General features: G+C 44.7%; 1 protein-coding gene across 1 annotated transcript in view; it reads left to right on the plus strand.

The window, feature by feature from the left end:
* Nucleotides 1-5,808: 5,808 nt before the first annotated feature.
* NR6A1 (nuclear receptor subfamily 6 group A member 1) overlaps nt 5,809-13,767 on the plus strand; it is a 182,618-nt gene continuing 174,659 nt past the window's right edge. Inside the window, exons 1-2 of the mRNA XM_054584727.1 lie at nt 5,809-5,912; nt 6,009-6,946. Of these exons, the coding sequence (XP_054440702.1) occupies nt 5,809-5,912; nt 6,009-6,946 (1,042 nt within the window). The remainder of the gene's footprint in view (nt 5,913-6,008; nt 6,947-13,767) is intronic.

Below are 13,767 nucleotides of genomic sequence, written 5' to 3' on the forward strand. Positions count from 1 at the left end.
GGACAGCTGGGCGCGGACGCTGTGAAGCGCGGGTTGCACTGCGAGCTCGGGGCCGCCTCTAGCTCAGCCCTCGCGGCGCGCCCCCCGCCAGCTGCTCCCCGCCCCGCGCCCCCTCCCGCGCCGCTGGGGGCGGAGCTAGGGGGCGGGCGGGGGGTCACCCTGCCATGCGCGGCCAGCTGGAAAGGGTACCTCTGCCCCTGGGCGGCTCTCCAAAGGGCATCCCTGTCCAGGCATAAAAAAGGTACTTAATTCGGAGCCGCAGGAGCAGCGGGGGCAGTAAGAGGAGCACAGGCTTCCCCACGTGCACTGAAGTCCTGCTCTGTGTGGCACGCTGGGCGTGTCTGTTTACCTTTTTGAGTCTCAGTTTCCTCCCGTGTAAAATGGGGAAAATAGTGCTTTCCTTTCGGAGCGGTGTAAAGGTCAGAGGAGTGCGGTTTCCAGGGCAGGCGGGCCTTTGAACTTTCGAAACACGGAGCACGGCCAGCTTTACGCTTCTAATGGCTTAGACCCCTCTCCCGCGCGCTCCATTTCTTCTTCCCTCCAAGATCCTTCCCGTCAACCCCTCTTCGCCCCCCCCCCCCCCGCCCCGCCGTAGCTCCTACCTTTTATACACCCTCCCTAATCCGCATTCTCAGGACAGAGCGCCCCATCTCTCTGACTCCTGGGCAGCAAAAGTTTCCTGAGGAGCCGTCTGCAGTCGCCACTCCTCAGGTTCCCTGCCAATACTCCCTTCCCACGGGTCCTAGAGCTCACTGTGGATATGCTTTGTTGGGGTCCCCGGGACTTCCTGTAACTACTGCAAGACGGCACCTGTACACTGTCACGATCAACAGCTCTTGATCACGCCTCCTTCTCAAACCTTCTCCTCTCTGTTTCTTTCGGATTATCCCTCGTATTTCACCCGGGCCTCTTTTCAGTCACTTTAGCAAGTCCTTCCGCCTCTGCGCACCCAGGTACGATGGGGTTGGACCCCTTTTCTTCCTTCTCCACAGTCTCTGTAGGTAACCTCCCCTGAGCCCGGCAGCGTGTCCCCTTGTGTGCTTGTTTACTTCGAATCTTCAACTGCTCAAAAAGGAACACTTGTGCCACAACTGTTGCTACCCTCCACTCCTCTCAAGCACGACCCACTCACGCACATCCCTTTCCTTTCCTTTTTTTTTTTTTTTTTTTTAAGATTTTAGTCATTTATTTTTGAAGAGGAGAAGGGAAGGAGGGAAACATCAACGTGTGGTTGCCTCTCGAGCGCCCCCCACTGGGGACCCTGCCAGCAACCCAGGCGTGTGCCCGAACAGGGAATTGAATCAGCCACCCTTTGGTTCTCAGGACGGCATTCAATCCACTGAGTGACACCAACCAGGGCTCCTCTTTGTGTTCTACATAGAATTGATCACTCATTGAAATTATCTTTCTACTTGGTATGTGTTTCTTTGTGTCGTTGGTGCCTTCCCTTGTGGGAGAGAAGTAAGGCTGCCAGTGCACATACTTTGTGCGGGAGCAGCTAGGTCAGTGGCCCCAAAGTGTGGTTTGGGGAACCAGCAGCCTCAGAATCACCAGGGAACTTGTTAGAAATGCAAATTCTCAGGTTCTGCAACCTCAGACCTAAGGAAGCAGAAACTCTAGGGGTGGGGTCCAGCAATCTGTGTTTTAGCAAGCTCTGCAGGGGATATAAGGTTTGTGAACCATTAGCCTAGCTCAAGGTCCGATGCTCCATAACTCTCAGTTGAATTAGAATCCTAGGTGTTCAGTACAAATTAGCTTCTTTCATAACTAGAGGTCCCCTGGGAGGCGTCAAAACCAGGGCTAGATTAGTGTAAAAAATAAACATGACCTGTGTTTTTATGTGCATAGACCAGCAATTTTCAACTGGTGTGCTGCCAAAATTTTTAAAATGTGCAATACCTGACTACTTAGTCTGTGGCACTGACCTCTTTTTCCTTAGCATGTCAAATTTAAAAAAATGACAACAACCAACACAATACCTCTCTGGTATGAATGAATCAAAATACCTATTTTTTTGTGAGGTCGGCAAAACATGTATTTTTTGGTGTGCCACAGAATTTTAAGTAACCAGTTTATATGTTCCATGAGATGAAAACGGTTGAAAATTGCTGGCATAGACTATCTGGGAATGAACACAATACATCTGTATGGTGGTTATGGCTAAGGAGGGGAACCATCTGTTGGGAATCAGAATAAAGAGGAAGGCTCACTTTTCATCAAATACCTTTTTTTTTTACATCTAGGGGATTTTGTAATGTGTGACCTAACTATTCAAATGGTAGACAATACGTACTTAAATGGCACTTGGTAGGGGTTTTCCTTTCCCAGCCCTTCCACCCCATGCCGCCTGGCTCGGTCTTTCTGGCTAGGGAGCCCTGGAAGAGCAAGGCTGATGTCACCGGAGAACTCTGCCCCCTGCTGGCTGTTTCTCATATGGACCCACGGTTTCTGGGTTTCTGGTTTCCTCCTTTCCACCCTCCTCTCCTGCCCCTTTCTCCCTCAGCGGGCTTCAGTCATAATGGATTCTCTGAGATCCAACTTGGCCTCAGGACCTTTGCACACGCTTCTCCTGCCCGAGAATCTTTCTCTCTGCCTAGCCTGACCCACTCCTACTCATTCTTCGCATCTTATTTAAATGCTCCTTATCCCAAAATGCCTCCCCTGAGCATTACCCCAGACCAAACTGAGCCCTGCCGCACACTCCCGTAGCACCAGCAACTTCCTAAGCATGTTCTATTGTAGCACTTATGTGCAGTTGTGGGTTTATGTGATTCCTTGATTTGATTAGTGTCTGTCTTCTCCGTGACAGGGCTCACACCTGCCTTGTTCTTAGCTGTATCCCTGGCTCGTCCTGTCTGCTTCTGGCCTCAGGACCACTCCCCCACAGATCCCTCCTTATCCCCAGGTGCTTTCCTTTCCAGTTCTTCAGTCATCAGTCCTGGTGGTGAGGCTTTTTCATGTTTTTCTAAGCCCCTATTTCCTCATTTGTAAATTTGGGGAAAAGTATTGACCTCTTAGGATTGTGGGGGGGACACTGGTGGGGGAAGGCTCCATAGTAGGTGCTAAGCATGTAGCACATGCCCACATTAAAGGACAGTGGCTAGGGAATGAGTACATCATCATTTTCCTCACCTTTCTCAATTTTGTGGTACAGTCCTCTGAAGACGCATTTTCAGAAGAGTGGTATTAGGACTGCTCTTTACATTAGTTATGTTATTAGCTAGACCTAATATTAATTGCTTTGTATGCATCATCTTATTTAATTCTTGTAACAATCCTGTGAGGTAGCAACTACCATTATTATCCTTCACCCCTTAAAACCAGACTTTGAGGCTCAGAGGTAAAATGTCCAAGATCAGTTATTACATAGAAAAGTCATATCTGTTTTATTCACCCACTCAGCAATTATTTATTGTCTATGTTCAAATCCTGTGCTCAGCAGTTGCAGTTGTAATGATAAGTGACAGAGAATAAGGGGCTTCGACTAGTCAGGGAGATCCAGGAAGGCTTTGGGAGCAAGAGGTAACTGGGCTGGTCTGAAGGATGAGGAGTTGTTTCCAGGACCTGTTTGGCTTAACTCTCTGCCCACTTTTTTTTTTTTTTAATTAAAAATTTTTTAATGGATTGATTTTAGAGAGATAGAGGAAAGGTGAGAGAGAGAAACATTCATTTGTTGTTCCAGTTACTTAAGTATTCATTGGTTGCTTCTTATACGCGCCCTGACCTGAGATGGAACCTGCAGTCTTGGCATCAGGATGGTACTCCAACCAGCTGAGCGACCCAGCTACGGCTCTGCCCACCTTTGAACTTAGATTCAAGTTTTTTTGTCCACCACTGAAATCCCAATTTAGAATTTGCCCACCACTGAAACACCAGGACTGCAGGAGGTTACTGCAGTGCCATTTAGCTCCTGGTTAGATCTGCAAGGACAGGTTCCTCACCGCCTGCAGAGGCCTGTAGGAGAAAGGAAGTTCTGGTCCTGACACATTTTGGAACCCTGAGTTAAGGATGTGGCTCAGAGGACCCCCGCACCCCACCATGTGCACTAGGGGCTCTCCTCCCCCTCTGGGGCTGGGGAATGGTAGTGGGGAAGCAGTCACAGGGAGATCATTTCTCACAGCCCATGGGAAACTCAACAGAACCCTAAGGGAACAGAGGGGACCTAGACGTCACCTAGACATTAAGGATGGTGTCCCAGGAGATGTCTGGAATCCCCATCTCTGCTACGTGACTTCATCAGTGAATGAAAGGGACAATACTGGAGCTACCTCACAGAACGGGTGGGAGGTTCAGGCAACATTGCATTAATGTAAATCTCTCAGATCAGTGGCTGACACAGATTAAGGGTGCAACACAGGTTAACTAACTTTGGTAAGGAACCCGCAAACGCAGGGAAGTGTCGCATAACCTCCTGCATAGCAGGTGAGGGAAGGGGCGTGATGAGAAATGTGGGCAGAGGTCAGACTAGACAGGGACTCAAATGCCAGGGTGAGGACTTTCTGAAAATTGAGGAATGACATAGACGGGCCAAAGGATTGGTGGAGCAGCGTGGGGAGAGGGCGGGAAACGAGCAGCCAGTGAGGAAGCCGCGGCAAAAGAGTAGAGGCGGGCAAGGCATCAGTGTTCTGGTTCTTTGTTTTCAAGCAGGTCAGGTAAGGTCTTAGACCTTGGGCGGCAGTGCGATGAGTCCTTTGCTGAGAGGGTAGCCGAAGGCGGACGCCCCGGAAGGCCCCAGAGGCTGATGGCCGCGCGCCTCCTGGTGGCCACAGGAGATGGGCTCAGCCGGGAAGAGCCCAGACTTTACAAAATCCGGGAAACTGAGGCGGGGAGCGGGGCGCGGGGTTGGAGGGTGTTTGGGATCTTCCCATTGGACCCCGTCCCTAGTCCAACTCCGTTTTACAGATAGGGAAGCTGAAAAGGGAAGAGGAACAACGATGGGTAAGGAGCCTCTCAAACCGAGAGCTTAAGACACCAGGAGTTTAATCTTTAGTTTCTTAAATGGCATAAATGGCCCGGAGCTTAGTTTGCCCTTCTGTTCAACGGGCAAGCGGAAAATGAAAGAGGAGGAAGAGAAACTTAAGTCATTCCCGCCCACCCGGAGGTAAAAGCCTTTAAAGAGTACCCCGGAAAGCAGAGTTTTATAGATTCTATTTGCATACGAACGCAGTCACCTCGAGTTAAACTCCAGCCCTTTAATCTCGGGTCCAATTTGTCCCGAAGCCGCGGAGGGAGACCCTCAGAAATACCTCAAACTCCACCCCCTCCGAGCCCCGCCTACAGGGCCGGGCTTCGTTGCACGTGCTCACCCGGTTCCTAGGCGACCCACCTCCTAGGAAAGACTCATTGTCGGGGTGGGGAGACAAGAGGCGGCCTAGGGAAAGATGGCCATGGATAAGTCACAATAAAGAAAAGGCCTTGAAGTAATACTTGTTAAATTTTGACAGAAGTTTTTATTAGGGTGTGTGATTGAGACAGACCTTGGCTTTCCCTCCTTCAGAGCTGCTAATCGTTCTTCCCACCCCTTTAGTTGCGGGAGTCCCGCGTGGCCGGCCTCGCGGGGCGGACTCCAATTCCCAGCGTGCCCCGCAGGCCCGTGCGTGGCAGCGGCGCGTGACGTCGGGGGAGGGAGCTGGCCAGTGCTGAGGGGGCGCGGCGCGGAGGGGCGCGGAGCCGGGCGGCTCGGGCCCCAGAGAGCGCGGTGGCCGGGAGCCCGCAGGCCCCTGACAGCCCCCTCCCCCCGGCGGACTACGACGAGGGCGCCAGTCATGGCGGAGCAGCGAACCGAGCGCGGGCCCTGAGCAGCACCGCATGGAGCGGGACGAACGGCCGCCTAGCGGAGGGGGAGGCGGCGGGGGCTCGGCGGGGTTCCTGGAGCCGCCCGCCGCGCTCCCTCCGCCGCCGCGCAACGGTGGGTGAGGGGCGTGCAGAGTCTGGGCCGAACAAGAACCGGTCGCCTGTCCGCTAACCCGGGCATACCCCCGCTCTCAGCCTGCTATTACTCTGGGAAGCTGCAGCGGCCCCGGGTCTCCTCGGCGTGGACCTTCACCCCGGTCCCTGCAGCGCGGACCCTCCCTCTCCTCCCTCGTTTTAGTGCGCACCCTCCCTTTCCCTCCCCGTTCTCAGCGCAGATCCTCTCCCTGTTCCCTCTACCCCGACCTTCAGTCCTCCCTCCCCCAGGCCCTCTGTGTGACTCCTACCCCACCCCCACCCCCACCCCCACCCCGGGTCCCTGCTTCGCGGACCCTCTGGCCCTCCCCCGGTCCTCTCAGAGCTGAGCCCTCCCCTTCCCCTGGGTCACCTCAGCGCGGATCCTCCCCCAGCCCCCCACCTCGCGTCCCGTCACTGGGGGCTTCCTCTCCCCCTCGGGTCTCCTCTGCTTCAGCCTCCTCTTCCTACTCCCCCGGCCCCGGTACCCTCCGTTGGGGGCCTCTCCCCCATAGCGTCCCTTCCGCGTGGAGCCAGCCCCTCCCCCCCAGTCCCCTCGGTGCTCTCTCCGCTGACGCTCCCTCCGGTTCTGCCGACCCGGCACCACGCCCTTGGTTCCCTCTGCCCCACACCTTTCTGGAGAGGCTTCTGCAGTCCCGCACTTTTCTTGGCGCCCCCGCCCCCCGCTCCAAGCCCCGGACTACTGCGAGCCTCGACCTCTGCGCCGACCCTCAAATCACTAGTTACTCGATCAGCCTCTCCTTTTCCGATTTCTTGTGCCTCCTCCGCGTCCTGTTTCTCTCTGCGCCTTCCCCTTCTCTGTTAGGCGACGACTTTCTCCTGGCTCAGATCTCTGGCCCGATCGGGTGTTCGGGACACCTGTCTCCCAACGTCTACCGGCTGGTCCGGGTCCGCGCCCGCCCACCTCAGTTCTGCGCGTCCCTTTCGCGATCCCGGACCCTGAGCCCTGAGAATTCCTCACCTGGCCCGGCCCTTCCGACCGCTCTTCCCCTGCCCCCACGTCCGGGCCAAATCTTCAGGTTCCTCGGGGCTGTCTCTGGGGCTGGCTCGCCCTCCGCCCCCTGGCTCCCTCCCCCTGCGGGACGTTTTATTTGTATCTGTTTGATATTTCCCCCCTCGGTGTTTGCCGCGGAATGTTTTTATTGGTAACGTGTAAGGAGCTTTTGTGAGGTCGTAAAAGGTGAACTTTTGAACTTGGAAAGCGCCCTGGAGCAATTAGCGCAGGCGATAGCCCCAGGAGGCCCGCATTACAAAGGGTGCTCGTACGGGCCGGCAAACGCTCCGGCAGCAACCCCGATTTATTTATTTATTTGCCCTGCCTTCCACCTTTCACATCTCATTTCCGAATAAAGGGCAGGCTTTCGGAGAACCTTGCCTCCTCCCCTCTCTGCGCCATAAACTCTCAATTCTCTGAAAGATCTAGGACAGTGTCTAACAAGTAACAGATTTCAAATTGAATGCAAACACCCGGGACAGTTAGGAGGCACTAAAAATTAATTGCTTCAGCAAGAAGTTTCTTAGGACAGTAACCTGGCAGGTGTGAGGACAGTAACCTGAATATAGGTCACTTACACACTCAATTGTTGAATGAATGAGGAGCTACCGAAGGAGAGGAATCTTGGGGTGGATCTGAGCCTTCATGCATTTATTGACAATTCAGTAGACCTCTTTTTACCAGTTAAGGGAAAAGTCTGTTTAGAGGAGAGCCTGGTTAACTTAATTTGATGTTGCTGACCAAATAGTGATATGTTTTCAAAGCTCTTGTCCTTTTTAAAGATGTCTGTGATGTGTGGTATCTAGGTGGTTGGCAGTCCCTTGGGATGTCTTTGGAGACTAATTTCTGAATGTGAACATGTTTGAGATCAATAAAATCCCGTGTCACAAAGGAGGCTGGAATCCAGTTAGGGTAGGAGTCAGTATCATAAAAACAAAGGATTAAAAAAAAAATGCTTTTGACATTATAAGCTTTTAAAATGGAGGTTTGGTTTTGTATTAATGTGTGAATGTTGCAAATCTGATCCCAAATTCCCCATGCCGGTATTTTTTTTACCCAACCCCAGGTCTTACAGCCCACATTAGTGTATTTTCATAATGTCTTTCTGTGTGTGTATACTTCCTCTGTCCACCTGTGCATAATACAGATGATGGATTTTGCTTGACTTCAGTTCTACTTGAGAATATTGTTGTAAGGGAAGCCTAGGAACTGCATTTACTATTAATTATTCATTAGTACATTTTAAAGAACTCAATGGTAATTTTAACTCAATCAAATTTCCCATTCATAGTCTCATTTCCTCAATTGGTCAGAACCATTTAAAAGAATGTTATCGAGCAATCCATTTAGGCTAAGGTGGCTTTAATATTTTACATCAGTCCTATTTAGAGCTAAAAATATTTCCTTTTTGCTGAAAACACATGGGACTTTTGACAGTTTGATGGGCTTAAAAGAAAATACATGAAACATTAGACTGTTGGGATGTTTTATTTTTTAGTATAAAAGTGAGCATTGTGTCCTGTTTTACAGTTTATGTTCATTATCTCTTATCACTTAATATGCTCACAGAATACTTAACCAAAAAGGAGAGGGGAAGGAGAGTTTACCTCTGGAATGGTGGGGACTTTTTTTTTCTTTTATATTTAGCAGTTTAGATTTTTCTCTAAATGACACTGCTTAAGTTCTAAGCAGAGAAAATGGATTTTTCTCATTTTTTAAAATCCTACCGACTGATTTCCATTCTGTATGAAATATTTGCAATAGATAGCTATTTTGATATGAGGTCTTTGGGTTTCTATCATGAAGAAATAAACTGGAGGTGGAATTTTAGATATATTTTCCTGCCGGAAGCCCTGTTGATACTGAATTTACAGTCTTTTAAATGGTTTTCATTATTCTATCGGAACAGAGTTGCCAGCCTGTTGATGCACCATCACCCTTCCAGGAGTTCCCTGTGCTAACTGCGCTAGGTATTTTCAGTTTCTTGCTTGTTGGTTTTCATAACAAAAATGAATTCATTTAGAGAACTGCTCCCTCTTGGAGTTTCAAAGGAAGATGAGTGGTTGAGGAAGTATATGCTAAATATTGAATTTGTTCATTTTATCTTAAGAGAATGAGGGCGTAGACTTAAGTATTTCAAGCAATTTAGGAGAAATGGTAGTTCACCAAATAATTGGATGCCTTTTTCCTGTTATCACCATGTCATCCAAATGTTTATCCCTGAAAATAAATTAACAGCTGTTTCCTGTGACCATTTAACTTCAGTTTTTTGACTTTGAGTCACCTCAGAATTTTCTTTCATTTAAAAAAAAAAAAAAGCATACTATAGTACTGTCGCTCTTTAGAACAAGCAGCACACAGGTTTTTTCATTGGGTTCTGTGACCTCCAAAGAACACTGAAGACTCACTGGTGATTTTGAACAGCTGAAAGGTGAGATGATCACATTTCCAAACTTATATTTACCATCCACCAAATTCTTTTTTGAGTATTTCTGTTCCATGTAATCAAAATATGATCATGATATGCTTCCTAATCTGTAAGTCATTCTGAATTCTATATCAAAAAGGTGTGTTGTGCGCACGTGCATGTGAAAGGGAGTTAGGAGGAAGAAGGGGGGGGAGCAAATAAAAAAATTGATACATTTCCTAAAATGTGCCCAAATCACGCATCCCCATATTTTATTCAAAATTTCTTGGTTTGTCAACTTTTTCCCCCTTTTTCCTGGGGTTATGGAGCAAAGGTAGAAAATAAACTTTAGATTAAAATACCTCATTTTAGGTTAGTGGAAGATGAAGGGTAGAAATGCCAACTACTATGATATTGGTAAGGGAAGTTTCTTATACCACTTGCAGTGTTTGTTATGCAAGTTGGCTTTGAGTTGCTAATGATACTTGCATGTTTTGGGACCTGGGGCCGTGTGAGTTTCATCTGTATTATTAGGTAGATATTTATTGGTTTGTGTTGAGTAAGTCGTGTTGTAATTAATGTGTTGAGTAATTAATGAATTGTGTTCAGATGGCAACTTCTGGCTTCAGAATTCAGGATTGCTCCTTTGACATAGGAGATTTTCTTTTCAGCATACTCGCCTAGATCTTGGGGACCTTAATTTTTTTGTTCTTATTTTTGTGTGTGTGTGTTGTAGCCAAGTTAAGTGACATTTCTCTGTTTAAGTATTTTTTCCATGTATGTAATTGAGTTGAAAGTTAAATTTGTGAAGATGCCTTTTTAGAGTGAATTTAAATTATTGGTTCAATATTTTCCTTTTTTGTGTGTAAACTAGTCATCTTTTATTTGAAAAGGTTCATAATCAGAAAAATCAGAAGTCTGAATCAACAGATAAAAACAAAGCTTGCATTTCAGCAAAGAATAAAAGTGTCCCTGAAACAATTTTAAACAGAAGGTAGCTATTGAATATGCCCACACAAGTAGTGGTTCAATACACCCAACTCTGCTATACTTTGAAAATATTTACAAAACCAACAAATTGTGAAAAATTATTTTTTTTTAAACTTTTGCATTCTTAATGTAAGCTTTTCCTGGCTCAGGTAATTTCTTAAAGGTTTATGGATGCCTTTGATTGATAACAAGGTTTAGAGTAACCAGAATTATTAAAAGTCGGCAAGAAGTACTGACTGAGCAGGTAATTCCTTTTCTTCTGTTGAGCTGATGTTTCAGATTCATCTGAGCTTAATCTTAAATTTAAGAAAACATCTCTGGATGTAACTTTGATGTATAGTACTCCTAGAATCAAGTCTGGTCTGCTATTTATTTATTGCTTGTTTTTCCAACATGGCTTGTCTTTACAAAAAAAAGATAAGGCTGTTAGATCTTATTTTCCTTCATAATGGAAAATAAGAAAAAACTGTTGTGTCTAACCTGCCTTTCAGTGTGGTTGAGAAATAACTGTAGAATAGAGAACTTTATTTTAACGAATAAAACATTTTGTACTTTATTTCGTTATTTCCTTATCTGCTGCTAAAAGGTAGCATGCGTAGAACAGCTTCTCAAGAAAACATTTTTTTCCTCTGGTTATGATTATTTAAATACGACTTTACTATGTAACCCGGTAATTCTGATTAACAGTGATTTAGTTGGGGAGAGAACCAGGATTTCCTCAGCTGGCTGTGGGGGAACTGAATTGCTTTTTACCCCACCCCCAGCTGCACCAAATCTTTTGATCCCTAAGCTACAGTGGTTGTCATTTGAGAAAGCAAACCGAGAGAAAATAAGTTGTGAAAAAAGCCTACCTTAAGCCTTCATTTGCGTTTTGGAATTTTTGTTTTTAAAAAAAATTATAGGAATAATTGAACCTTAAAATTTTGTCTTAAAGTGAGCAAACTGACCAAATTCTCTTAAGTAGAAACTTCCTGGATTTCTTTAAAAATACATTTGTTGTTATAAAATGTTTGGGAATGTTTTAATATTGACAATCACTGCTTCAAGAGAAGACCATCCTAATTAAAAATTCACAGGAAGCATTCAAGTATTTTGAATTTCTTTAGGAGTGTGGATATTTGGGGAAAACAAAAGTTAGCCCTTATGCATTGTAACCATTTTCATTCAAGGTAGTTTGTGGTTGTCCCCTTCAGCATTATATAGTAAGTTCACAAAGAACAACAAAGTGTCCCTGAAACAATTTTGTTGTATAGTAAATAAATGCTACAATGCCAACAGCATATGATATACAATTGTATGTACAATATATGACAATTTTATTATCATATATAGTAAATAAATGCTACAATTTATTATATTAAGTGAACTTTAAAAAGTATCTTTAAACTAATAAGGTCTTTGGGTCCTAATTGCCAACTGTGCACCTTCAATTTGTTTACACCTGAGAAGCTATTCAAGCATAAACTACAGATGGCAGTAGTAGCATATTTTTCTATTTTCTGGAGGGATTCTTACGTTTAAGTTGGTGTCAATTCTACGAGCACTGTTGATAAGTCAGCTGGTAAGTGTAATGTTTCCAAAATCAATTCCCTAGGCAGCAACATGTAATGTATTCTGGAAACAAATCCTGGTGGTTTGATTTGAAGATATACTCTGTGGGTGGTTCAAACCAGAAAAGTGACTTCTTTCGTTGCCAGAGTGAGAAATTATAAAGAGAATTTGGTAATAGGGTAGAGGAAATTGTTTGCATAATAAGCTTTAGCTTATTGGATGGAACTGTAATGGTGGTATTAGCAAAGGATGCATCAAACAGATGTTTGAGCAACTATTTACATTGGAAATGATTTATAATTCATTTAAAAATACACTCAAGAATTATATTTGAGAGAGAAATACACTACTAAATTTCTCATGTGGAAGAGGAAGATCGCCTTCTTGCCTTTTTATTTCCAATTTCTTATGTTTCACAGTATCACAGAATTTAAATTCCTCTGTAAAAGTGTTTCAGAGGTCTACAAGTGGGTTCTGCTTGCTTTTAGTCCATCGTTGTAGTGTCAAAATTCGTGTTCTTTATTTTTTTCTCTAAAACCATTAATTGAAAAAGGACATGATTGATTAAACAGATGTTTAAACTTCCTATGATATTTCTTTTGAGTCTTAGTTTAAGACTGAGGAAACATTTTTGTAACAAACTTGTGCCAAAATGAAGGACAGGCTGATTCAGTGAAGGGAGCTACTTAACCTGTATCAAGTTTTCATTTAAAAAAGGAACTTTCAAGTATTACCCCAATATAGTCAATAAAAAGAAAAACGATTTTATTTCATTCATATACTCATTTCAATCCTGAAGCTGTATCATCTTGGAAGGATTAAAAATTCAGTCTTGATCTTTTAAAAAAATTCCTTAAATTTTTTGTACTGGATCAGATACAGTGTTCTTTTTATCATAGTCAGGGCAATAAACTGTAATGGTAGTCATTGTAGTCTTCGCCTTCATACACTTATATTTTTTTTAAAAAGCCATAAATTAACTGCAATTTATGCAATTTAGTTTTTCCCTCACAAAAGAAAAAAAGATAGCAGTTCTTTGAAGCCTGCTTCCTCATCTCTTGCTTTTTAAGTTTATAAATGATTAGTACAATAGTACTTAGTTTGATTGTATTATTTTCTACCGCTCATCATTTGTTGATTATTCATTACTGGATTATTTCAGACTGAATCTCTTCCCACTTCTTGAGTCATTAAATTTGTTATTTACTGTATTTTTTTTTTTTTTTTTTTTTTAAGCAGTAGCTTTCACATTGTGGTCCATGAACCTCTGGGGGTGTTCCTGAGACCCTTTCAAGGAAGCTCTTGGGCTCAAAACTATTTTTATAATAATACTGACATTATTTGCCTTTTTCACCATGTTGACATTTGCATTGATGTTGCAAAAACAGTGGTGGATAAAAACTGTTGGCACCTTAGGAGAAAAATAAGGAACCAAACTGTAGTAGCAGTGTATGTATTCTTCATCTCCACAAACTTGTATTTTTTTTTTTAAAAAAAGCATTTTCACTTAAGACTGTCTTAGATGAAGGAGTAAAAATGATTAATTTTATTGAATTAATATTCCTCAACCTTTGAGTATACTTGTTTTTGATATTCCATGGCAGCTACACATAGAACATTTTTGTTGCATACCAAATTAGAATAGTTGTTTAGAGGAAAAGTGTTTGTGCAACTCATTATGTTGTGAGCTGAATTAGCTGCTTCCCTCCCACCCCCAACAGCATTTTAACTTGAAAGAACAACAAACTATGGTTTATTCAGATTTGGGCATTTGGCACATCATTTTTTGGAAAATGAACAGCGATCCTGCTGCTCCAAGGGAAACTGCCAGTATTTGTTGTTGGTGAATAAAATTTGAGCTTTCAAGCAGCAGTAGAAT

Source organism: Pteronotus mesoamericanus, unplaced genomic scaffold (genome assembly GCF_021234165.1).
Source record: "Pteronotus mesoamericanus isolate MK-2021 breed Mesoamerican mustached bat unplaced genomic scaffold, CSHL_Meso_final contig_78, whole genome shotgun sequence".
Taxonomy (NCBI): Eukaryota; Metazoa; Chordata; class Mammalia; order Chiroptera; family Mormoopidae; genus Pteronotus; species Pteronotus mesoamericanus.